At 46.3% G+C, this 25,417-nt stretch overlaps 3 protein-coding genes and 1 non-coding gene across 6 annotated transcripts; 2 read left to right on the top strand and 2 right to left on the bottom strand.

Moving 5' to 3' along the window:
* Positions 1-224: 224 nt before the first annotated feature.
* On the bottom strand, positions 225-17,205 carry LRSAM1 (leucine rich repeat and sterile alpha motif containing 1). Of its 3 annotated transcripts, none has more exons than XM_042478335.1 (25): positions 16,954-17,202; positions 15,691-15,825; positions 15,304-15,360; positions 14,556-14,600; positions 14,253-14,330; positions 13,714-13,782; positions 12,793-12,877; positions 12,558-12,679; positions 12,332-12,422; positions 11,666-11,796; positions 11,520-11,549; positions 10,904-11,026; positions 10,271-10,410; positions 9,403-9,447; positions 8,724-8,794; positions 7,815-7,914; positions 7,348-7,435; positions 6,701-6,775; positions 5,735-5,815; positions 4,024-4,119; positions 3,403-3,501; positions 3,065-3,196; positions 2,448-2,529; positions 1,964-2,097; positions 225-1,172 (listed from the first exon to the last, which is right to left on the bottom strand). In XM_042478335.1, the coding sequence occupies exons 2-25, from the start codon at positions 15,760-15,762 to the stop codon at positions 1,047-1,049; spliced, it is 2,172 nt and encodes a 723-aa protein (XP_042334269.1). In that variant the 5' UTR covers positions 15,763-15,825; positions 16,954-17,202; the 3' UTR covers positions 225-1,046. The 3 variants fall into 3 exon arrangements, with proteins under 3 accessions (XP_042334269.1, XP_042334270.1, XP_042334271.1); XM_042478336.1 differs by lacking the exon at positions 16,954-17,202 and adding an exon at positions 16,257-16,508; XM_042478337.1 differs by lacking the exon at positions 5,735-5,815 and having other exon boundaries at positions 16,954-17,205.
* Positions 17,206-17,369: 164 nt separating this feature from the next.
* Positions 17,370-21,244, top strand: RPL12 (ribosomal protein L12). Its single transcript, XM_042478340.1, has 7 exons — positions 17,370-17,521; positions 17,972-18,045; positions 18,210-18,308; positions 19,185-19,266; positions 20,260-20,346; positions 20,936-21,048; positions 21,160-21,244. The coding sequence occupies exons 1-7, from the start codon at positions 17,485-17,487 to the stop codon at positions 21,163-21,165; spliced, it is 498 nt and encodes a 165-aa protein (XP_042334274.1). The 5' UTR covers positions 17,370-17,484; the 3' UTR covers positions 21,166-21,244.
* LOC121937423 lies at positions 20,022-20,152 on the top strand. Its single transcript, XR_006105131.1, has one exon. It is a non-coding gene; the product is annotated as a small nucleolar RNA SNORA65 (small nucleolar RNA).
* Positions 21,245-21,445: 201 nt separating the features above from the next.
* STPG3 (sperm-tail PG-rich repeat containing 3) lies at positions 21,446-25,176 on the bottom strand. The gene is made up of 7 exons (XM_042478339.1): positions 25,017-25,176; positions 24,693-24,754; positions 24,115-24,255; positions 23,506-23,594; positions 22,695-22,806; positions 22,049-22,174; positions 21,446-21,774 (listed from the first exon to the last, which is right to left on the bottom strand). The coding sequence occupies exons 1-7, from the start codon at positions 25,127-25,129 to the stop codon at positions 21,641-21,643; spliced, it is 777 nt and encodes a 258-aa protein (XP_042334273.1). The 5' UTR covers positions 25,130-25,176; the 3' UTR covers positions 21,446-21,640.
* Positions 25,177-25,417: the final 241 nt, after the last annotated feature.

The raw sequence follows: 25,417 nt of genomic DNA, 5'->3' as shown, positions 1-25,417 counted from the left end.
TGAGAGGTCAATTACTGACTAATTAACCAAGAGGCACTGTTGACTAGCAAAACACATGGGCGGCAGAACAGCCTTCACCCAACCAGTGCTCACACTTGCTGAGCCCACCTTACGTATCTGCCTAGGTTTCAACAAATTCCCAGAAAGGATTAGGTGGGCAGGGCAGGAGTGGCAGCTCTTTGCCCATGGGGGTGGGATGCTGCCTCTTGCTGATCCAGTAACTCCTCTACTCCCTCTCTAAGTTAATGGAAAAGAAAGCACAGGCACTACAACACAGAGTTGGAAAGGACAACATAGGCCATTGACTGCAACCTCCCTCTGAGAGAGAGGGGTTCATACTACTAATATGGCCTAGCAAATGGATGAAAATACCTTGGCCTCATCTCTACATCAGTCATACCTGCCAGATGCATTGAACTATGCCCACCAGCCTCCACCATTACAATGGTCTGTCCTAAGAACAGGCAAAGGTGATGACCACAACTGGCAACTACTTCTTCACAGAGCAATAGACAAACATGTCACCCTGTGTCCTCCTGGCTGCAGCCATGGCAGCACCTATGATGACTGAAAATCTCCCTCTGCATACATTTCTCTCTGGTAGACAAATGTAAGGGACTCTGCCTCCATTAGAGTCTGCAGGGTTTACCTCCCTGGCATTTATAAATATTCATTTCACACAACTGAACTGCTAGCTAAAGAACAGCTCTTGGAGGTTCCATGAGAGTTAGGGATGGCTTTCAGTAAGCCTTTGCGGCCAGGTTAAACTTCTTCCTGCATGCACACTCTGCCCAAACAGGATGGTTATGGAGCTAACCAGTGGGCTTCAGCTAGCTGCTGAAGGAAATGAAGAGGAATGGCAGCCATGCTGAGTGAGCACACGACAAGGACAATGATGACAAGCAGTAGGCATACGAAAAGCAAGGAGGTAGTGCAAATTCCAGGCATGCCCTCCCACCACACAACCCATCCTGGGAACCACTGTTCTCCATCCATCATTGGAGGAAGGGAGATGGGTGGGCATACAGTGCCAAAGGCTGTCCAGTCTAGCCGCTGTGGAAGAGGCGGATCCGGTGTATAATGTCTTTGCGGCACAGTGGGCAGGTGTTCAAAGCATCAGAGCAGGTCTGGCAACAGCAGACATGACCGCAGTTCAGGAAGACCACCTGGGCCTAGGAGGAAGAGAGGGAGAGAAGCCGTGTGCAGCTGGGGTCATTTGTAGCCAAAGCTCTCTCACCATAAACTCATGTCTTCTTCAACAGTGAAAGAGAAACATAAGGGTTGTAGCACAGTGGTAGACTGCATGCTTTACAAGCAAAAAGTCTCATGTTTAATCTCCAGCATCTCCAGATAGGGCTTGGAAATAGCCTTAGAAATTTACTGTCCAGCAGCCACATGGTGCTGTATATAGCAGAGATAGGCAGAAGTTTCGCCCATGGGTCATTAAAACAAATTGCTCCATAATTATCTCTAGGCGGTGTGGAGGGCATTTCCACCATGTTTGGCATCTCCTTGAACCCCCAGGGGTCAAAATGAAAACTTGCAAAAATGTTCAAAAAATATTTCTGCCTCATAAGGTCTCTAAACATGATCCCCTGTCTCCTAGAAGGCGTCTGGGGGCAAAGAAAGGATACTTGTTTATTTTGCCAAAGCAAGTGCAGTCGATACTCTGGAGGGCTAATGCACTCACACATACACAGTCTTTTACAGTAGTCCATCCCTGGTGCAGAGCTTAGCAAAAAGGGATTTTAAAAATGATAATGTTGTACTGGGTAAATGTTTCTGAGATGAGCAGATACCAAAAGTAACTTTCGAAGCTCTGTGTGTATAGTAAGATTTCAACCTGCCATATCATTCTTGGCATTCTTGAGTGCACTGATGCCCGGGACATGGGGGGGAGGTACTCCTTCTTCCCAGCAACCAGGAGATTATGTTTAATGCTCCACTTATCAGGGAAGCCTACCTGTCGCTCCATGCAGACCACACATTCGCAGTGCTGCTCTTCTGGTGGTGGGGCAGAAGGAGCTTCAGCACTAGGGGGCTCTTCGCTGGAGGCAGGAGCAGAAGGTGCCACCTCTTCCGTGGGTTTCAACAGTTCTGAAAGCAAACCAGAAAGAAAGCTGAGAGCTACCAGAGGAATGGGGCTCAGTTGAGGAGAAAAGGGATATAGGCGTGCAGAATCCTGGGTTTTACAGTTTGATGAGGCACTAGAGCTCTCTGATTTAGATATTTTCCTCTGATTTTTATAGCACACTCCATGGTTTTTATATTTTACCTTTTTTAAAACTGTGTCTAATTTAAATTTTGAAAAACACCTTGAATCCCAATTCTGGGTAAGGAAAGAATGTATATACAGAAAGAGATAACAACAATAGTGACTGAGAAGAAGGTGGTGGCAGGTCTCTGTGTTCCTACGGCAGAGCAAAAACCTCAGAAATGTATGTTACCTGGGATGGTTTCAGCTACTGCCTGTATCTCTCGGGCTCTCCGAATGATGGAGTGTTGCAGGCCAGTTTCAGTTATTCCCATCTGCAAGAAGCCACAAAACAAAACAGTAAGGCTCTGAATAAGTTCATTCTCTCCATTGTACTTTGCTTGCCTAGCATATCTTCAGACTTCAGCAGGCAAAAGCTCCAGCCACCATGAACAGTAGCAAGGGGTTGTGGAATAGGTAATCCAAAACGTCTATATGGCCAAAGGTTCCCCAGTCTCTCTTACTAAATGTCTGTCACACCTAAGTACTGCAGGATGAGGCTGGGGTGGACAGCTCATCCTATATTAAAATAAAGTCAAAAAAATGTATAGCACGTCAACTTAGAACAGGAAGAAGGCAATATATATCCATGCATATTCAGGGCTGCAAGTTGTTGTTTCAAATAAAGCAAGGAAATTTGGCAGATCTTTGAGTTTCCTGAAACATTTCCATCTTTTCTGGTAGTGACAGTATTCCAATCTCAGTTGTTTTGGTCTCTCTCACACACACACACATGTGGTCCTTTGCATTTTTCCATTCTAGCACACAAACCCCATGCACAGAGAGTAAGGGCAACTGTATGCCTTGTACCTTTCCCAAGTCAGCAGGGACCATGGAACTGAGCATTTTGAGTGAGATCCGATGATGAGCGAAGATGGGCATGTACTGATCAGCCGAGAGCTCGGTCAGCAGCTTCACCAACTGCTGTTCCAGGCCTTCCTCCTGCCAAAAAAAGGAAAGGAGAGATTGAGGTTCACCACTGTTGCTTGACCCAAGTCCAAAACCTATTGCAGTCTGGAATGGACCATGGATGAAAAAGGTGCCACAGATATTGCACTGAGTGGGGTCAACGGATCTGCTCTTTGGAAGAACTGCAAACTAGGTGGTGTCACTACCAAGTGTCTCTTTGGACTATGCTAGCTGGTTACCTGCAGCCGGAGTGAAAGTGGCTTTTGATCAAGCAACCGTTGGTACTGGATCAGCCAGTAGTTCTCCTGCTTGGTCTCGCTCTTGGATTCCAGCTCCTTCTACAAGAAGAAGAAAAAAACTGTGAAGATAGAGCTTAACAAATGCATGGCTGGCAACTTGTTAGTGGTTTAGGTATCTAAGTTCATTCATGGACGCAGTCCTCATAGTCGTGTCCTGAAGTCCTCACATCTAGGCACTGGTGTAGATCCATATCAACTAACCAGTTCTAGTCAGTTTTTATCTTCATTGCATTCAAGCCTGGCGTAGCATTAACAGGTGTCTATTCATGACAAACCACTGGGATTCACATCAGGAATAGCTCACAATCACTGATGATGACTAGGAAAATCCATTTCTCCATCAGGTACTGTGAACATTGCAGCTAAGCTCAGAGGGAACAGAACAGCCCAGAGTGAACGAAAAGCCAATCTCCTATTCCTCCCTACCAACGAAAAAGTCCTCATACTTCAATTCTGCAAGTCCTGGGTGCAGACAAGACAAATGGCCAGTTTCCTATGGCTCTATGCCTTAGCCTTGTTCTCACTTCAAGCCCACAGAGAAGGCACTCCTGACAATCTTACCAAGATGTCCAACAGTTCTTCTTCCCTCTGCTTCTTCTCTTTCAGCAACTGCTGCAGCAGGTAACTCAAAGCTCGCCGTTGTTCTGCTATCACCTCCTGAAATGTATTATGATATAGGCATATAAACCAGATCCTGCACCCATAAACAAATGCACACCTCTCTTGCCAAATCTCACGGTTGCCCTATCCTACCATGCATAATACAACAATCAAACTGGCTAAATTGGAGCACTCTGAAATGATCTGGGGCTCCCCTACTCCACAAGAATTCTGTCTGTTTTCTGTTCAAGGCAAGTATAAAACTTTAAGCAAATGCAGATGTGTGCTTCCTCCATCCCCAGCACCTGAAGGATGACCAGAACAGTCTCATTGTGTTAACTGTCTTAGCATGTCAATGTACAAGAGGTCTGCACAGTTTATAATTCCAAACAGAGAATTGAATCCCTTAGTGTTCAACTGAAACACACATTATACATGACGCATTCCCAGTTGGATATGAATAATTATTAAGAAGTATAATTACATCATTTTCTGTCTATCAACAATTAATCCAACAGGGAGATAAAAAGAGGCTGCAGCTACAAACTTATTTTGATCTTAGAATCACAGAGTTGGAAGAGACCCAAAGGCCATCCAAGTCCAACCCTCCTGCCATGTAGGAACTCACATTCAAAGCATCCCTGACAAATGGCCATCCAGCCTTTGCTTAAAGACCTCCAAATAAGGAGACTCCACCAGACTCCAAGTCCAGCCTCAAACTAGATTTTCTTCTCATATGGAACTCTGAACCACAAAACTGGATTAGAACTGCCAGTGGATATGGGTTCCATGAAGACCTCTAAAAAAGGGTCACTCAAAAAAAAAAAATGTCAAATTTTCTCTGCAAAGCAACTCACTGCAAATGCATCCAAAAGAGTCAGTTTTTGCCTGATAAACTCTGGGTGGTCATGACTATATGAGCTCTGTCCAGGGCTGCATGTATTTCATGCTTCCAAATTCTGAGTCTAGGAAAAGCTAAATGCTGCAGCTAGCACTGATAATGGAAACCAATTAATTCTATGCAAAACCTTGCAAGGTTTTGGTGTCGTGTTTGTTGCTGTTATGGACAAGGAACTATAAAGGAGGAATAGCATTCTGGTTCCCACTCCACCCGAGTACCTTTACTGTGTTTGAATTATTTATCAAGCTTTGCCCACATGCTTTCAGGCATTTTTCTGCTGTTCCTATGGACTAGAAATTTGCAAAAACACATGCAGCCCTGACTCTGCCCACTGAGCAGAGTGGACGCAACTGGAGAGATGGAGCGTGCTTTTTGGAATGTTGCTTTTGGTGGATATTCAGAAGGGGCAGGAGTGGAAATCAAAGCAAAACCAGCCAAAAAATAACATAAAATAAGATGTAGAAAGAAATGTGAAATGCTCAGCAGGCTTTAGTTCCTTCTCTCTTGCTCCCTTAACATTCTGGGCTCTGAACCCAGAAGTGGGTAGAAAATTCCTACCAGGTACCATGGATGGATTTCAGTATCTTTGACACTGGGTGGAATGTCCAGGAGGTGGTGCACAAGCTATAGGAACCAGGAAGATCCCCCTGCTAACCCAACTCCTAACTAACCACCAAGCCTCCTCTGAGACTGCAAAAGCAGAAGGCAGGCAGGGCAAGAAGGATGCAAAGGAGAAGTAGGCGATTCAAAAGGGGCAGAAGGCCAACGTACCTGCAAAGCCTCTGTGTCCAACTGCTGCCTCTTTAACTCCAGCTGGGTGAGCTGCAGTAACTCTCTCTCTATTAACTTAATCTAGGCAAAAGATGAAACAAGGGGGGAGTTGGGAGGTTTTTGGTTCACTGGACTCAAACTTGCAAAGTTTAATGTTTCAGTTGATTCAGCTCTGGCCCTAACTGAACTGTGTGGGTTCTACTGCTACCATGTTGACACTCCTTTTGGGCCAAAGAGAGTTTAGGTAAGCATCTGGAACACCTCCAGAAAGTACCAAGTGAAAGCTTTGAGCCCCAAGTATCCAAGAAGGTGCCAAGAGGCCTCAAGCATAAGCAGTTAAGCACTGACCATCTGGGATGCTTTCAGATGCCACTGGATAAAAGTTGCAATCCCAGACACTTCTGAGAGGCACTGGGCATGGTTTCTGCATAACCCAGAGCTTGTCAGAGTTCAGCAAAGCACCAAAGTACAAGAAAGTGAGTGAAAACCCTCGACAAACCCTGTTAGAAAAACAAAGCCTTGGTGATCTGCTAAGCCAAGGGTAATGAGGTGAGCTTGGGCCTTGAACAATGTGCCAATCCAAGCTCCACAAACTTCCAGCAAGAGCTCTCTAAACAATAGATGGTAGACATTCAGCCCATATGCCATGGGCTTCCTTCATGTCGCTCAAAATGGATTTGAACAAGCAGCTGGTGAGAGAAAGAAATTAAAAACAACAAGACAACTACCGCCATCATGGAGGTGATGCTTTATGGGCAGCTGTGGGATGGAAATGCAATGGAGCCTCTGGAAGATGAGGCATACCTATCTGGTTCCCAAGGAAGGAAAGCCAACAATTCAGCTTGCCAGGGCTAACAGAGCTTCCCTCTTCCCAACATGTGGTTTTCCAGGATGGGGTTTGAGGAGCCTGCCTACACAAAGAAGGCATGATGTATTCTTCCCCATTGCATCCTATCTTCCACTCACCTGATTTCGGATTTGGCAGTGCATGAGGTCTCTCTTTACTTGGAGAGCTTCGAAGGCAGCCTTCTGCATTTCACTCTAGAAGGTGGAGATTAATATATATATAAGAACCCATGAGAGTGCTTTGTGTCAAGTCAAGCCATAGGTCCATCTAACATTAGTAGTCACTGTGTTGTTGTTCTGTTCCTTCAAGTTGTTTCCAAGTTATGGTGAGTCTAAGGCAAACCTACCATTGCCTTCCCATAAAACGGAGAGCATATGACTTGCCCAAGTTCATCCAATGGATTTCATGACTGAGTAGGGAATTTCCAGATTCATACTCCAACACTCAAACCACTACACCATACTGGTGTAGCTACACTATTAGTGAATTAAGATATTTTTGCTATTCACCAAGGTATTTCCTGGCCCATCTTAAAACTTTTTAGCCAGGGCCCCAAAGAATCTAACCTACATGCAAAAATGTGATCTTCTACCAATTTACATCTCCCCTTCTCATAGTCATACCAAAACTGTCTTACACCAAGAGGGACCACATTTCAGCTCATTGTTTTCCAAGGCAGCTTCTTCTGTGTACACTCTCTCCTGTCCTGTGCTTAAGTGCCCCTTCTGCCACCCCCAGCCCTTTCTCTGCTCCGAGGTGGCCATACCTCTTGCAAGATCTGGCTGATAGCTTTGTTCTGGTCCAGCTGTTGCCAAGCCAGAATTTGCTGAAACTTCTGATCCATCTTGGCTATGCTGCAAGAGAAACATCCCAGAGGTTACTACTGTCAGACCTTTGGCGATAAAAGCAAATTACAAGAGAGGTTGAGGCAGATCCTTGAACTATCACAGGAGGTCAGTACAAAGGTTTTTTATACATTTGACAGATAACATAATGCTCCAGAGGCTGAAGCCCAAATGACAGTAGGGAGAGCTAAGGTAATAGTGCATAGAAATGGGGAAAATGTTGCCCCTGGGAAGCCTTAATTTGTTGAGCTGTCATCTCCAAACTATTGCTGGTTAGAGATATTTGGGATTCCAGTCCCACATTTGGAAGACCACACATTCATAGAATCACAGAGTTTTTTAAGTGCATAAGTAATATCCTTACTGTTCACTTCCTTGCCAACATTACCTAGAATAAGTCTGGTTCACCAAGTCTTGCCGGCGTGACTCATAGGCCATCTGAAGGAGCTTGTTCTTGTAGGTCTCAGAGAGCATTTGTTGCATGGCCGCTAAAAGACAGCAAAACCGCAATAGCTGAGAGCTTTCTGACCCAGGAAACTTTTTTTATCCTATATTTCCTACATATATAATAATCTGTTATAAGATCACTTCCTTCCAGATATAATAACGGTTCCAAACCCTGCCGAGAAAGAAGCCAGGAAGCTTCCAAACCAGAAGAGGAAGCAAATCTTTAAAAGAAGAGAACATGAATATAGTTCTACAAGAAACAGACCAAAGGGGAAAGGTTTGGATGTACCTCTTTGAAAGGAGCCAGTAAAGTATTGCTTTTGTTGGTTGGGGGAGATAAAATGTGCAAATCCTCACTGTCAGAACCTGAAGCACCTTTTGGAGATACAAGCACCAACTAAGGGTAGCCCTCGCATTTTTAATAGAATGACTTAACTATGATTAAGAAAATCCTACTGATCTCTTAGTCTATTCCAAAGTTAAGATGAGAGGCAGCAATAGGCAGAGAGGTTGTTCTCCGGGGCTGCTTAAGGGGGAAAAAATCAGTGGCTCTACTGAAATTGAACTTTCCTATCAGTTTCCTAAAAACAGAAGGGATAAGGTATTTGTGGAATGGCATATAATATCCCAGAAAGGGGCATGGCTGGCACCCATTTTGTTTCAGCTCCTACTTCTTGTTGCTAAGGACAAGAAAAGATGATGAAGAGGACACAATATATCTGTCATAAATGAACTAGAATTAAAGGACCAAGAATGGATTCCTGCACCTGGCCTTTGCCATGGAGCTCTACAACAGGACAGACATGGGACTTGACAGAGGCTCATTCACAGCACCTTCTTTCACACTCACCAGCCACTTCCTTCCTACGCAGCTGCTCTGCCTCCTCCTGCGTGATCGCCATCAGCTGCTCCATCCGGATCCTAGGAGCAATAAGGAAGAGTCAGTCACTATGCAGGGCATGTTGACAAAGAGCAACATCTCCCCTATTTTTCATCTCACCTTCCATACTAGTCACCACAGACTGCCCTCTTGGAAGGATGTGGAAAGTCAGCTTCCCACTCATCCTCCAGATGTGTTGGACTCCACTTTGCATCATCCCAAACAACATGTCCAATGAGAATTTTAGTCTGAACAAATTTTGAAGGCACCAAGCTTGAGAAGGCTAATACACTAGCCTGTCCCATGGTTCATTGTTTCAGCAAGGCTCCAAAACATTCATTGGCTGGATTATACTTTGGAGGGAACAGCATTAGCATGTGGGCCTAACTAGAGGGCTGAAATCATTGTGATGGGATAGCAAGAGTACCACAACTGCAGAATGGGCAATTGAGAAACTCCTTTGACATTCCAGCTTTGCACTGTGCCCTACAAAGCCACCTTGTTCTCTCTTTCACTTTCTCTATCACATACACATACACACACACACACACACACACACACTGTATACATACACACACACACTCCCTGCATGAGTTGCCTACAGCACCTGAGATATACTGTAAATACCATAAATAAATAAAATACTCACCGATCATTCTCTAGGGATTTAAGGATCTCAGAGTTCTGTTTTTGCCTAGAAACAGCAAAAACAAAAGAAAGGATGATAAATAACCTTTTATTGTTTCCCCTGCCCTTCCCATCTTTAATGGATTTACATTTACAGTGCTTTCCCCCATAAACACCAAGTCCTGCTTAATAAATATATGTACCTATGCTAATAAAAAGTATATATGTGCCTGTCTCCTCAACAGTTCTATCACTATGGCACTTAAATATGTAGACACATCAAATTTGGCCTAAACTTTAGAGGGCCCATGGACAATATCGCACTGTTATAGTGCTATTATTCTACTTTAACTGCTACAGCTGTCTCCTGTGAAATTCTGGACTATGACTCTGGAGACCAGCTTTCAAATCCTGGCTCAGCCATGGAAACTCCCTTGGTGACCTTAGGCAAGTCACACACTGTCAGCCTCGAAGGAAAGCAAAGGCAAAGCCGCTCTCAACAAATTTTGCCAAGAAAACCCCTGATAAATTTGCTGTAGGGTCATCATAAGTTGAAAACAACTTGAAGGCCTACATCAACAACATATAATTATTAGAATTACTAATAACCATAACCACAGATTCCTGCATCATTAGATTTCTTATTGCTCAAAAAATTCCAGGGAATTCTGAATACTTGGTCTGGGCTCTCGCAAGCAAAGTAAGAAGATGCCAAACCATAAAGGCTGCAACTCCACTTCCAAGCGAGGCTCAGGGAATGCTGGGGGCTATTGTCCACAAACAACTTTTCCAAATTCTGCTTTTGGAGAGGGGGGAAAATCACCATGGAGTAGGACCTGCCTGAGCATGACCAGACAAGCACCCTGCTGCTGCCCCATAGTGCCTCTGACCTTTGATTCTCTTCCAGTAGTTTCTGGATCCGGCCAGCAACACCCTGCTCCATCTCTTTCAGCTGCCCTAGTAGCTTCAGCCGCTCCTCTCCCAGCCGCTGCTGGTGTCGTGTCAGTCCCTGGTCCAGCCGCACTTGCTCCTGGAGCCAAGGAGGAATACAGAGTGCTTAATCAACCAGTGGAACCAATGCTGGGGATGGCAAGACAAGAGAAGACAATAATGCTACGAAAGGTAGAAGGCAGTAGAAAGAGAGAAAGACGGATGGATAAATTCAATGAAAGGGCCTGAACCTGCAACACCTGAGCAGTTGAGGACAGGCAATACTGTAGATGTCTCATCCAAAAGTTGCCATGAGTCAGGGCTGACTCAAAGGCAGTTGGCAACAAGGGCCTAACAGCCCTTTTACCACTGCCTACTGATTGTTTGCAGAACACACATTCTGACTCTTGCTTACTCAGCTTAACCTACTTTACAGGGCAGCTGAGAGTACAATATGGAGTGGGGAGCACCTCAGACAAAGGATGCGATATAAGATACAGTAAATTATTCTGGGGTCTTTATGCTAGGATCTTACAGGTTTTTTTGCAGAGATGAAGACAGGACGGCACAGAGGGAAAATGAAGACACATTACCTCCTTCATGCTTTCAAGTATTTCCTCTTTCTGGGCATTGCTCTGGTGCATCAGCTGCGCATGCTCTCTCTGCTCCAGGTTCAGCCAGCGCTCAAACTCCAGCTTCTCCTGCATCTTCTGCTCCTGAAGGATTAGTAAAAGAGCTTGACAATATAAATGCATGCTCCCAACCCTGCAATGCTCCACTTGCTCCATGGTGGGATGTGAGCTTCATTCTCCCAAAGAGAGGTAGAAATGGGTGAGTCCCAATTATAGGAAAGAATTAGTTTTAAAAAATGATGTGTTCCTGCATGGCAGGGGGTTGAATTGGATGGCCCTTGTGATCTCTTCCAATACTATGATTGTATGAGTCTAAAATAAATTAAGAAGCGTAGCCTAGAATATCAGTATGCAAAAGGGTCTTGTAGAATCTTTGAGACAAACTGTGTGAAAGAAGTTGCAGCATATGCTTTCGTTATTAGCTTTGCTGATAGCATTGCTATTATATAGCACCATCCATGTGTATAAATAACGGTGCATCTGGCAAATCCAGTGAATAAAAAGGATGAGCAGACAATGCTAACTGGAGGGTAGGACTGCTTTCCCAAAAGAGTTCAGGACAGGGATGATATCTTACCTTCCGCTTTTCATAGTCCATGAATTTGTTCTGAAAAGGAAGCAAAACAAGGAAACTCATTCTGAATTTAAGTAACAATCTGAAAATAAACAGCCACTGCTACTACGCTGAGCCATACAGGACTGCAGCTAAAATATCCTGCTCACCTGCCACTCAGCCTCATTTTGCATGTATTTACAGACCGTCCTGTTGACCCCGTCCACCGATGTTTCTGCTCCATCACTTTCTAACACTGGGAGTAAATACTGGGAGGGGGAATTGTACTCAATCCCCAATTCTAGAAGTAAAAAACAACAACATGCAAGAATTGATACGGGAGCATAGTGCAGTCGAAAGATCATATTGACCATGGACTGGGAGGGGGTCTTGGTTTGAATCCCTTCTCAGGTAAAAGTCAACAAGGTGGTCATGAAACAGAGTAGGCAGTTTCCTCAGTTCCTGGGAAAGGCAACATGTAATCCACCAGAGTTGGGCTAAAATTCACATTATACCTCACCACTAGTTATACTGATTAGGACTTATGGAAGTTGCAGTAAAATATCTGGGCTGCATCTGCACTACAAATAATGCAGCTTGACACCGCTTTAACTGCCATGTGTCATTGCTATGGAATTCTGGAATTTATAGTTTTGTGAAAGATTTAGCTTTCGGTTTCAAAGAGTGGTCATTGGTTCCTCAGGCGAGTGAGAATTCATGGCTAAAGCAACTAACACTAGCTAACGTTAGACCATGACTTAGTGTGATGTGTGAGTAGGACTTGGGCTAGCTCGTTTCTCACCCTCTATCCTTGGGTGACCTTTTTCTTTGCTCACCTTCACACAGAAACTGCTGGATGGTCTCAGTGCCGGCGCTGCAGACCTCAAAGGGTGGGTGGGTCATGGATGAGGCATTCAGGGTCAGTGTCTGTAGAACAGACATCCACACTTAAAGAGAGACTTTGGTTCAGAAAATCCAGATGGGGTGTAGGTACAGGGGGTTGTGGGTGCACACAGAATAAGGGCATTGACCCTGTCAAATGAAACTACTTCCCCTGCCTACCTCCAATGTCCGTATGTGAGCGAGCGCCAACGGCAACTCCCGGACAAAGTTTTCACTGATGTCCAAAGTTCGCAGGCTACGTAGACCTCCCAGGGTGGTGGGCAATTCTTTCAGTTTGTTGCCTGCAAGAGAAAGGTGGGATATTTAAGTGGAGCATGTGTGCATATACATACGCATACACCAGCACACAGAGTTTGCACCGAGTCACATTATGCCCAGAGACACTTTGCCCTACCTTTCAGGTTAAGGGTTTGCAACTGGGTAAGGTCACCTATAGAATCCGGAAGCACCTTTAAGAGATTCTTTTCAACATTTAGGACCTATAAAAACAGGAGGAAAAGAGAAGAGATGTTGACCTCTCCCTCTTCTATCAGGACTGAATCATGGAAGCACTGACCAGCTTCAGAAAAGTCCTGAACCTTTATATGTGTTTACACACACATATATACACTCCCACCACCACAGATCCTCCAGGCAGGTCCAGGCCTCAATTGAAATGGATATGACTGTGATATTCTGAATTTGTACAAATGTCGTTGTGTTTATGTTATAGAGAAGTTAAAATATAGCCACTGTGGTAGGTATAACAGATACCATTAAGGGGTCTATTGGAAGAAGTTGAGAGCAAGGAGCTGCTCTGACCCTGATGACCATTTGGGAGTTTGAATGTGCTTTTGAAACTGTGAATGGCTTAGTCAGCTAGGGTCAGTAGAAGTCAAGGAACAGCTTACTCTGTGAGATTTTGTTAGGAATTGGGAGTTAGTCAGGTTTTATTCAGGATCATTCCAGTCAGCTTTGAGAATGTAGTGGTATAAGTGATGCAGGTCCCTGGAGGTAATAACTGCAACAACCAAGCCTTTAAAAATAAGCTTCTGCGTACAAAATAATATTAACAGATAAGTTTGTCTTCTGTTTAATAAATAATTTGTAATGTACACACAAGCCTCTTGGAAGGCCATGATGGTGTTTTTAGAGGGCCTACAAATTCAGACACACAATGTCTGTGATTGCACCGGATGGTCCATGTGGCAATGGTGAACTTTGGGTGACCAGTGGTGGGTTTGGGTGAAAAAGCCCACGCACAAAAGGCCACAAAGTTAAATGTCCCAGAGTGTGGCAGTAATCTCTGCTGAGTGTACCTGACTGGTGCTTTTACCTGGAGAGATGTCAGCTGGCCGATGTCAGCAGGAAGGGATGTTAGTTGGTTGTCGTGCAAATCTAAAACCTGTGAAGGAAGAGCAGGAACATCATCATTTAGGTACTGAGATTCTAAAGTGACTATATTCCATATGGAGAGTGTGTGGCCCTCATCAGATTCACTGGAGCCAGACAGCATAGCCAATGATCATATAATCACAGAATCATAGAGACTGGAAGCGACCACAAGGGCCATCTAGTACAACTCCCTGCCATGGAGGAACACAATATCCAAGCACCTCCGACAAATGGCCATCCAGCCTCTGTTTAAAACCTTCAAAGGAGACTTCACCACACTCCAAGGAAGTGTCAAATAGCTCTTACAGTCAGGAAGTTTTTCCTAATGTTGAGCTGGATGATGTCTATTATCCCTACACAGCACAGCCAAAGGCAGTCTAGCATCTGGTAGGTCACTAATGTCCTATACTGGCCCATAAGCCTCCACTTGGTCTGATACGCACACTTCTCAAATCGTTTCCTGCACAAACGTCAAGTTACCTTCACTGTTGTGAGACTCAGGAGGTTGCAGGATTTGGGCACAAGAGATGTCAAGGAGTTGGTGTGAGCGATCAACACCTGGCCAAGAAACAACAGGAGGAAGGATGTTACAATGATGTTTGGTAACCAGAAATCATCCTCATGACTTAGACAATCTCTAAGCCATACAAAGCTGCTACTGTTTTATGGTGTCCAAAGTATTCAGCACAGCTTAGAACAACTCCTTTCAAGGACTACAGCCAAAGAACTATTCTCCTTTGCACCCTGGCCTTTGCATAAATACGTTCATATTGCCGCTCTTACCTTCTTCTGCAGGACCTTACAGGTTGCGAAAACGCCATAGGGAAGCTAAAAGTGCACACAAACACACACAAAAATAGAAAACAACTGTTGATCAGATCGAATACAATGAGAAAACACTCAGATTCCTTCAAGTCGTGGCACATGTAACGTTGACTTAGAATGGCTGACAATTCAGCAGGAATGGCTACGCAAACCATTGTCAAACAACTCTTTGCACTGAAGAATTATAATAAAGGCGGGTTACAGACCGCCATTTCGGACGTCCTAAGGACGTCCCAGTTTGAAAAAGGGGCGTCTCTTCTAGACGCCTCTTACCCTGTTATGGACAGAGTCTGTAACAAATGGCGGCGGCCGTTCCACACGGCCGCCGCCATTTTGATGTAACAGACGCTCTGTGTCCGCACGTCGCGCGGCAGAAGTGACGCCGCGAGTGTGCGCTTTGGCACTTGCGGCGTCTCTTCCGGGTTGCCGGAAGGAGCGCGATTTTTGCACTCCTTCTTTGCAGCACGGAGAAGTCACGCAGTTTGGCTGCTGCGACTCCTCCGCGCTGCAACCGGCAGCGGCCCGAGATGGCCCCTTTTGGGCGGTCTGTAATGGGCCATAGGGATTCAGTATAATCACTTCGGACTATGCCCAGTGTATTGGATTTTCGCAACTCAAAATGACTCCAAATCAACCTGGAAATGAAATTACAGAGCTTTCTACCTTTAACTGTAGATTCCAACAAGTTCCACAACAGAAAATATACCTCTGAGAGTTCGCATTTGGATATGTCAAGGATATCGTCGGCTCCGGCTTCCTTTGCCTGTCAAGAGACCAGAGAGGTGAGCGGTCATTTCCGCCCGTGAGATAAGTGGGTTTATCTCAAGTCCTAGCTGTAACTCCTTTTAGGCGATCAGTACGCTGTCAGTGACTAAGACAACCAGAACATTAACAGGAACTCAATGGAAGCATCTTGATGACTGTAGATATGTTTGTAAGCACTTGTGTGTTTGGAACTCAGATCTTCCAGCAGTGGACCAAGCTGTTTTGGGACTACAATGTATTTCAGTTCTATGCCTTGTCTAGATCTCAGTGAGAAAGGACTTGAAGTTCCCAGGAGCCCCCCACTTGTTCAGCCAAGGCTATGGCTTACCAGGCACATTTGGTATTCAAGGCGCTTGCGGGCTTCGTCGCTGGGCTTCCTCTTGCGGAAGAAGAGCATCATCTTCCTCTCGTTCCTCTTTATCCCGATTCAGAGACTGGAGACGGTCAGCAGACAAGGCACAACCTGAACGACAGGATTTCCTCTGTCACATACCTACCGCTTTCCATAACTAGTCTAACTAGTCCTGCTCAATGCACCACCTTCTTAAACATCATTACCAGACGCAGCAACATTTGCACATTCATTTCCCAGTGACTCTCTGGCTGAGTCTTTGTGTCGCCGGTTGTCAAGGAGAACAGATGAAGCGGCTTTGTACCTGGGCACATGTGCTACTATTCTAGACTGAACAACAGAGACCGCCAGTCGAAGCCCATTTGGCTAAAGGGGGATCTGCACAGTAGTGGAATCAACGAACCATTCTGCCCTCTGCCTGCCATGCATTAATAAACAATTGCAGTCTGGCATCAGATGGACATGATATGTAAACCAGAGCTGCCTCACTGTTTTTGCTAAGGTTTCATATCTATAATGTAGCAAAGGGCTTGAATACATACCTGGCACTGAGGCCCATTCCATGGACATCCCAAGGAGGAGAAATGCATGTAGCTTCTCACTGGAGCTGCCTGAGAGGACTGGGCTAATGACTTACTGAACCACTTGCTGAGGGCCCTGGAGCTGCCAGGCAGAAAGCCCACAGGTCCAGCCTGGCTGAGCCTTGGCAAGAGAGGGCCTGGCCTTCCTCCCGCTCAGGCCAAAGGAAGGGACCCTGAGGATGGAGCCTCCAAGGAGCCTTTGCAAACAGGGAAGGAGAGGGAGGGGCTAGGGGAGGAGCTCTTGGCCACGCCCACAAATGGGGGAGGAGGGGCCCTTGCTGAGGAGCAGCCCCACCAGGCCACGCCCACCAGCTGGTCAACAGTTCCACCAGGGCCACCAAGCCCCGCCCACCAGGCTGCCAATAGCTCCAAGCCTCGCCTAGTATCCTCCCAAGAGCCCCAGCAAGCCCCGCCCACTAGACTCAGCAAGCCCCGCCCACAAACATACAAACAGCTCACCAGGTCCCGCCCACCAGGCTGCCAACAGCTCCACCAAGCCTCGCCCATTACCCTCCCAAGAGCCCCAGCAAGCCCCACCCACTAGCCTACCAACAGCTCCAGCAGGCCCCGCCCACCAGCTGGTTGACAGTTCCACTGCCCCGTCCACCACTAGACCTAGCTCACCTCAATTATGTCCCCTCCCGCGCCCCGTACTTACCGCTTCATCCCTTTCTCTCTTTCCTTTTCTCCGTCACAAACGAACCAGTCGCCTCAGGAGGTTTCTCACTCTTCCTACCGCCGACACCCCCCTCCTCCTCACAATCCCATGAGCACCCGCTCTGGTCACCCTCCGCCAGCACCACAAAGTCGAGTGGCCAGAGCGCTTCTCGTCTTCTTTTTTGCCCGCACGCAAAATGGCGTCCGTGGGGGCTTCACCCTCCCGAGTATGTGATGGCGACTCTCGCGAGATTGGATACCACAACCGGGCCTGAGGGGAAATCGTAGTACTGTAATAAGAAAACATCTCATTGAGGTTATTACCTGTTCCAAAATGGCTTCTTCGGCTTCGCTCCACAGACGTCAAGAGGACGACGACGACGACGCATAATCTCGCGAGACTTGAACCTGGGTATATATAGTCGACTCGCGCTTCGGTGGCCCTTTTGCCTTCGCTCCGAGTCGAGGAAGGAGAGCGGTCTGTATCTGTCTCCATCCTCCCGGCGCCGACCCGAAACCCTCCTCCGCCGCCATGCCGCCCAAGTTCGACCCCAACGAAATCAAAGTCGGTACGTATTTCCCTCCGATCCTTTTTCCTTTGATGACTTCGACCCGTCGGAACAAGGCCTGGGTGCGGCCTAGTCTTGGATGCATGTACTGTATCCTTGTATGGGAAGCACGTGTGAATGAATGCTCTGATGCGTGCTTCATCCGCAAATCTAGAGGAGCTTCCCATTTCAAAAAACCTTCTTATTAGCAGCAGCAGCAGCAGCAACAGCAGTAGTATTTATTTTTGTAGAGCGCTGCGAACTTTCCCAGTCCTTGACATAGATACCCCATTACAAGGAGCCATGTCACTTAAAGTGGGTCTGATCTGTCTGTGTTTATTGGTCTCTGTTCGTAAAGCAGTGATTAAAAAAGGAGGACATGCCCTGGAAAAGGAGGACGCCTGGTCATCCAGGAAGGCAGCCCTTAAAGCCAATGCTAACGTTGCGTCCCTTCTTCCGTTTCTCGCGCAGTGTACCTGAGATGCACCGGAGGCGAAGTCGGGGCGACGTCTGCCCTGGCTCCGAAGATCGGGCCCCTGGGTCTGGTGAGTAGCCCTCCCTTGTTTTCCATGGGGACAGTTAATCCGTGACATAATATAATCTGTCTGCTGCGGATCCTTCCCATCCTCAGAGTGTAATCCAAAGGATTAGATGAGCTGGCTTTGAGAGAGTGTTTCATTGCTTTATCGTGCGTCCGTTCTCCTTTCAGTCTCCCAAGAAGGTGGGTGACGACATTGCCAAGGCCACCGGCGACTGGAAGGGGCTGAGGATCACCGTCAAGCTGACCATCCAGAACAGGCAAGCTCAGGTACAGGCGACGCCAGAAGGGATGGTCCTCCGGCCAAAGCCCCAGGAAGCCTAGGCCAAGGACCAGCATCCCGGCAGGGTCCACTCAGCCCTTCATCCTCCCGAGGTCGATAAAATGAGTACCATGCGGCTGGCTGGCTGCGTGGGGCTCTCCGGGGGCCAGGCCTTGTAAGCATGGCCCTTTGGAGAGCTGCTTCTTCTCTTTGGACTCTTAGCTGTACTTGGCACTTATGTGTAGGGCAGTGGTCCCCAAACTCTGCCCTTTAAGAGTTTTTGGACTTCGCCTCCCAGAACTCTCAATAGTCTGGGATTCTGGGAGCTGAAGTCCAAAACACTTGGAGGGCCAAAGTTTGGGAGTCGCTGGTTTAGCTGACGGTTTTCTGTGGCGCTCCTTCTTGTGAAATCACAGGTCGTTTAGTAGCAGAATGTGTGCTTTCTGTACCAAAGGTTTCAGGTTTCTGTACAGCTACTGTTTAATGTATAGGGGCTAGCCTAGGATTAGGGATGCTGGGAGTTGCAGTTGAGCAGGATTGGGAGAGACCCATATTTCCAGTTCTGATTGAGAGCTTTGACAGTTGGGTTGGAAGGAGAGCAAAAATGGCGGGTCACAAAGGCTTTTAAATGCCTCTGACCCATGTTGCAGACAATTTGTGAAGCGGGTACAGTTGGCACAGCGTGTCTTCATACCAGTAAAGTGAAACTCTTGCAACAATACCTTAGCTGAAACATTGAAAGCAGATTACAATCCAGTAAGATTCTTCAAGAGGTTCGTAATATCATTTTAGCTGCCCAGGGATCCCTTTGTTGCAGGCTTTTAGCCTGTGACTGATCTCATTTCCCCCCCCCCCCCTCCAAGTCTAAAGTGTGTCTGTTTCAGATTGAAGTGGTCCCCTCCGCCTCCGCCTTGATCATCAAAGCCCTGAAGGAGCCGCCCCGCGATCGGAAGAAGCAGAAAAATAGTGAGTATCTGGTGGCATGAGACCTTCTTTAAATGAGAGTGCTATAGTCTTGGATGACAGTAATGCTGATGTGTAGAAGGGACAGTGTTCCACTTAGTTCTGTCAGCCTTGGTTTGGCTCATGTGTGGTTGTTTTGTATGTATGTAATCCAGGGAACTAAACCAATGGTTGACTAAGGTGAAATACTTCTGCCATTAGAGTAGGCAGAAAATGTCTCTTTATGAGTGAGTATGAGGTTAAGGAAACAGGACATGGGAAGTAAATGCACATTTTAGGAAAAAGAAAGTAGAATTAATAAACTTAATACCAAAATAATTATGGGAAAGTCCACTCCAAGCCTATGTTGGGAAACCCAAAGTACGTTTGACTTGTATTCACATTCATAGTGTTACTCAAAACACTTAGTACAGTGCTCCCTCGGGTTACGAAATTAATTCGTTCCGCGGCCGCTTTCGTAACCCGAAAAGCCTTCGTAAGCCGAAAACCCATAGGCGCTAATGGGGAAAAGCCGCGATTTCGTGTGAAATAGCGCCGAAAAGCACCAAAATTTTTTTCGTAACCCGAAAAAACATTCATAACCCGGAACAGTTATTTCCTATGGGATTTTTTCGTATCCCGGAAATTTCGTAACGTGGGTATTTCGTATCCCGAGGTACCACTGTATGTGAAAGCATAACAAATGACAAGCTGCAAGTAGAGAGCTCCTTTTGCTCCTTACCCTTTTCCATTACTGTAGGCCTTGACTGCAACAGCCACCCGCCACTGTGCTGGCCTGCTCTCAGCTGTGGCTTGCGCATTCCAGTGGTGAGCTGAGAGGAAAGCCCCCTTCTAGGAAACAGGGTTGCTCTCTCTGTGGGTAACTCTGTGCCGATGAATGGGCACAGATCTAGCATTTCTTTTCTGGAGGACTGGCTGGTTGTGTGTGCAGCTCCTCTTGGTAGCTCTTTTGCTGGCAGACCGCCCACAAAGACTGACTGGTCTTCTTTGTTACAGTTAAGCACAGTGGCAACGTCAGCTTCGATGAGATTGTGAACATTGCCCGGCAGATGAGACACAGGTCCTTGGCCCGGGAGCTCTCAGGTAAATGCTGGGGTGATGCTGGGGCGGGGTGCGTGGAAGTACCTTGACCCATTTGGTCATCTAAAGGAATACTGAGTGCTGTCAGCCATTTTTCAGAGGAAGGCCGTGATGAACCATCTGAGTATACCTGGCTTTAAAATACCTTATGAAGTTAATTGGAGTGTCATAAGACAAGTAACTTGACACATACATGGGAACTGAGTCTAGGGAATTTGCCGTGTGAGGCATATGTTCCCCCATTGGTACACACACAGAGACAAACACCCTTTACCTGTCCTTTTTGGCATTAGGAAACTCTCAGCATGAAAACCTTGGTGTAATGATTTGAGAATTGGGTTCTGGCCTGTTAGAGGGCCAGGTGTGACTTCGCATGAGGCAAAGGTGGGCATAGCAGCTGCTTCAAGGATGGGGAGATTTGACCTGTGGGTCACAAAATAATAAGATATTCTGCAGAAGCTACTTTGAAATAAAGAGCAGCTCATGGTTTATGCCCCATGTTAACCTTCCTTCCTTGGACAACTAACCCTTTGAGCCTCCTAAATTCAGCCGGATGCTAAAATGAATCTGTTCATTCCTGCTCCCTCCACAGGAACAATTAAAGAGATCCTGGGAACAGCCCAGTCAGTTGGCTGTAATATTGATGGAAGACATCCCCATGATATTATTGAAGACATCGATAGTGGTGCAGTTGAATGCCCAGCGGTGAGCCTTGTCTTCTCTCAGATAGGTTAACTATCATATTTGCCCCATTGCCTTGTGCTAACTGAACTGGCTCGTCCTTTTAAACAATATCCTTTTTTCTTTCCTTGACAGAGCTAAGATCGCTGCCTGAATGGATCTATCACCACAAGTTGTGTATAGTGAAAATTTCGGTAAATTAAAAAAAAAGTTTGCCTGATTCATGATGTCTATAGGTCTGTTTTTTGGAGGGGAGACTGCCAAAGAATACCAAGTGCACTAGGCTAAATTCAGAAACAGCTTGAAGGCACACAACAATCAAACCAAAATGTTTACCATAGTCGCTGGGAAAAAGGCAAAGTGCAAGTGAATGGTCTTCTGTTTCCTAAACAAGAGTCCATGGTTTTACATGTTACCTTTGTCCAGGTATTTTCCTAAGACCTTTATTTTTTTCATAGTAAAGTGGGTCAAGCCAAGACCCAGATGGATAAGGTAAAGATCGCTCTGTCTTTGAACACATGTCGGCCTGTATTAGTTGCAACAGCAGCCTTGAGTACAGTGTGTTGGGAACAGAGCTGTGGGTCTGACTGCGCTCTGTTCCGTTACAGCTGTAGCCTCACACTGTTGAAAACGGCCCCGTCTCATGCTTCTTGGGTCGTCTGACGCCTTGGATGTAGAAGCTTGGGGAATTGGGCAGCCGTGCGGTGTATCCTTTCTCCACATTGTAAGCGCCAGGGCCAGGGGTGTCTTCTGTAAGCAAGGGAAAACATGGCAGCTGGTAATGCGAGATAAGACCAAGAAGCACTTAGAAGACAATGGATATCACTTGAAATGGGGCGTGAGCACTGATCTCCAAACATAGCTTAAAAGATCAACCAGTAAAACAGGCCAAAAAAATGTACGGGTGGAAGGTGGGCTTATGGTTCTAGTATTTAACCCTCTTCCTTTGAGAACTCCATTTCTGACCCTCCTGTCTTAAGGGTTCCTGAACAGCATTTTAAAAAGAATTCAAGACAGTCCTCACCTTTTTTGGCCCATCGATACACATGCTGTGGGGCAGGACCGATAATGAAGGAGGGTGACCGGAAGAGCACCTGCTTGTAGGCATGGTCAGTGTTATACTTGTTGGGTGCTGGGTCATTCACAGTATCTGCAGCAAAAAAGGTAAAGAGGTGAGAGCTAAGACAAGAGGAAGGGGGGATGTACTCTTGAGTATCAGTGATGGGAAGAGGGTAAGGATCATCATTGGGTGCCTGTTGAGGGCCAACTTAAAGCATTTATGCCCTGCCCTTCAGCCAAAACACTAAAGTGGTTTAAAATTGTTGACTGTTACCTGTACTCAGGTTCATGTTCTAGTAAGACAACATAGAAGGAAAAGGGGGTGACAGTGATACGACTGGTACAGCAGACTGCCAAAAGAATCCCCAAACAAGTAGCCAAAGCCTTATATTTGTGTTTTGAAAACCATTATTTGATATTTAAATAGTATCAGGAGGGCATGCAACCGATTTAAAAGGTGAACACACAGAAGGGGAACCTTGCAGAAGGTATCCTTCTCAAAAGCCCTGGCTTTCATGTTGCGGCTTACCCCCCTCAGCCCTGATATGCCAAGAATTTACTCTTAGGGCTCAGCCAAACCCAAAGATGAGTAAGACCTGTTCTCTTCTCACTTTTGTTGACGAAAGTGAACTCTCTCTTCTGACCCATGCTAAAATTTGGACTGTTGGATCGGTTGACAAGCATGGATCCCAGGGGATGTCCATAGTCAAAAGGAGAGGGCCACTGCGAAGAAGAGATGGAGAATAAGTGCCTTATTTTTTGAACCACTGAACAGAATATTCCAGGGGAGATAAAACCAGCTTCTTTCTGGTCATCTGGGTGAACTCTGCAATTTGCTGACTGAAGGAGCAGAATTAAACTATGCACAAAAAGCTACTGATAGTGAATACACTGCATAAAAGAAGCTCATCAACATAAGCATGCAACATGGGTTGGGTTCTGTGAGTCTGGGGCTTCCTATAAGAAATACAAAATGGATACTATAAACATGAAAATTGTCCATTCCCAGAGTAGGAAACCAGCTGGAATTCAAGTTTTCACAAGTGGGATTTTAAATGTTATGCAACATTTGCATTCACCTAGATGCCACCATGATGTTAGAAAATGCAGGCATCAGCTACACAATGGTAGTCAGCGGAGTGACACATGTGCCATGACCCTGTTGTGCAGTGGACACTAATAGACACTGGCTTGGAAGTGCCAGATTGCATCATGAGTGCCTAACACATTGGAAGTGCCTGATGCTCATCAGAACATTCTTGCCAATGCTCAGATGCACATCTTTGCAGTTCACTAACTGGGTTCTGTTGCATCTGCAACATTGGCATGGATTCAGAACCACTTTTCCGTCGTGTTCTGTTTAGGACAAGCTCTTCCCATTCCTGGTGTGAAAGGGGTCAGTTCCAACTGAATGGCACATACATTTGTTTCAGTAGTAAAGTCTGCTTTCCTGATGAAAGGGTTCTTGCTCTGGAACCAGGATTTCTGCCAGGATCGGCGCCCGCCACCATCTGGATAAGACAGAAAAAGCAAAGGAGGCGGCAGCAGAAAATGATTGCTGGGCAAAGGAGCCATGATGGCAGCCTGCCTTTAACCCTCAACCAGGACTCTTACTGAAATCACTGGGGTTACCCAGTTGACACACACAGCAGAATTGCAGTAATGTGTGTATGTGAATACTTGCAAACTGTGGCTGAATCCATGGATATAGAATCTGGATACGGAGGGCCAACTAGTGTCTGATAACTAGATTATAGTTCTAGCTCTGGACTGCCTGTAGCATGGAAAGGATCTTAGCGTCCCCTTCTCCCCCATTCCCAATACCAGTGATGGTGAACCTATGGCACGAGTGCCAGAGGTGGCACTCAGAGCCCTCTCTGTGGACACACATGCTGTCACCCTAGCACAGAGTTTGGCTGAGTTTCTTACTAGAAAGCCAGTGGGACATGGCACTTTGCAATAAATAAGTGGGGGTCTGGGTTGCAGTTTGGGCACTCGGTCTGTAAAAGGTTCTCCATCACTGCCCAATACCTTTAGGAGGGGTTTTCCATCCAAAGGTGTAGGACGGAGCACTGCTTTCCCTATAGTTGGTGGTGGGAGGTGGGTAAGCTGCTGGTCCAGGACTGTCCACATTCCCTAGGAGCTGCAGCCGGCCTTCCGGAGTCTGAGATTCTAGGGCAAACAGAGAGAACAAACTACTGGGTGATTGAAAAGCTCCCAGCACCTCATGCCCTCCAAGATTTCACAGATAGGAATTGAGACACCTGTGGCCAAATAAGATCAGAGTGTGGTCAAGATGGCAAAAGCGGTTAATGAGGGAGAATAGCCAATCTAGGAGAACTGGCAGCAGTTTGCTTTTGCCGGAGCCTACTGGGAAGAATAAGATCCTGTCCGTTCTTGCCCCCTTCAGGCTAAGCGTACCCAGATCCCTCTATGGTTCCTCAAAGAGCCTGATAGCCAGGCCCTTTGCCATCTTGGTCACCCTCTTCTGGACAAAGTGTGGTGGCCAATATACAATTCCATGACAACTTTCCTACATGTTAGCCACTGCTAAGCTTTGTGGAGAAGGAGCCTATGGTGATCCTCCACCGAATCGCTTTCCTACTTACTTCTCTGTCTTCCAGAATGAATGTCAGGGAAAAGCGGCGATGTTTCTCTGCCCTGGTGAGCCCTGAAATGGAAACACACACAGCATGCATGATAAAGGAGAAGAAATCCCAGCAGCCACAGAAGGAAGGAAAGATTATTAGGACATAGCTATTTGCACAACACACTGTATGAGTGCAAGTGTGGCATTGTGGTTTGAGCGTAGGACTATTATTCTGGAGACCAGGGTTCAAGTCTGACCTTGGCCATGAAACCCACTGAGTGACCCTGGGCAAGTCACCCTCTCTCAGCTTCATGGGAAGGCAGTGACAAAGTGTCCACGTTACCTGTAGGGTTGTGAATATCTCTTGTAGAGTAATGGCATCTTGGGTTTCCTTTTCTGGCTGCCATCCAGGTACTTCTGGGCCAGAAACTTGGTTTGTTTCAGGTGGAACTCCATTGCTCTGGCTCAGTGATGTTGGCTGCATCCCTTGTTCTCCATCATTCAGAATGAATGGCGGCTGCATTGTGTGACATCGCTGGGTTCTCATGTTCTGTGGCTGCCTGGATTCTGTTCTGCTTGGGAGCAACGCATGAATAGAGGTGCCATATAAAGTCAGTAAGGCCAGGTGTGAAAAATCATGTCCTGCAGTTGTAAAATAAACATCTGAGGTTATGGGCATTTTCTCCTCATCCGGGGCTCTGTATTTCCCATAGTCAAGTATGGAAAACATTTGGCAGGAGGGCT

This window comes from Sceloporus undulatus, chromosome 7, assembly GCF_019175285.1.
Source record: "Sceloporus undulatus isolate JIND9_A2432 ecotype Alabama chromosome 7, SceUnd_v1.1, whole genome shotgun sequence".
Lineage (NCBI taxonomy): Eukaryota > Metazoa > Chordata > Lepidosauria > Squamata > Phrynosomatidae > Sceloporus > Sceloporus undulatus.
The sequence above is the reverse complement of the archived record's forward strand: the minus strand, read 5'-3'. Positions and strand labels throughout refer to the sequence as shown.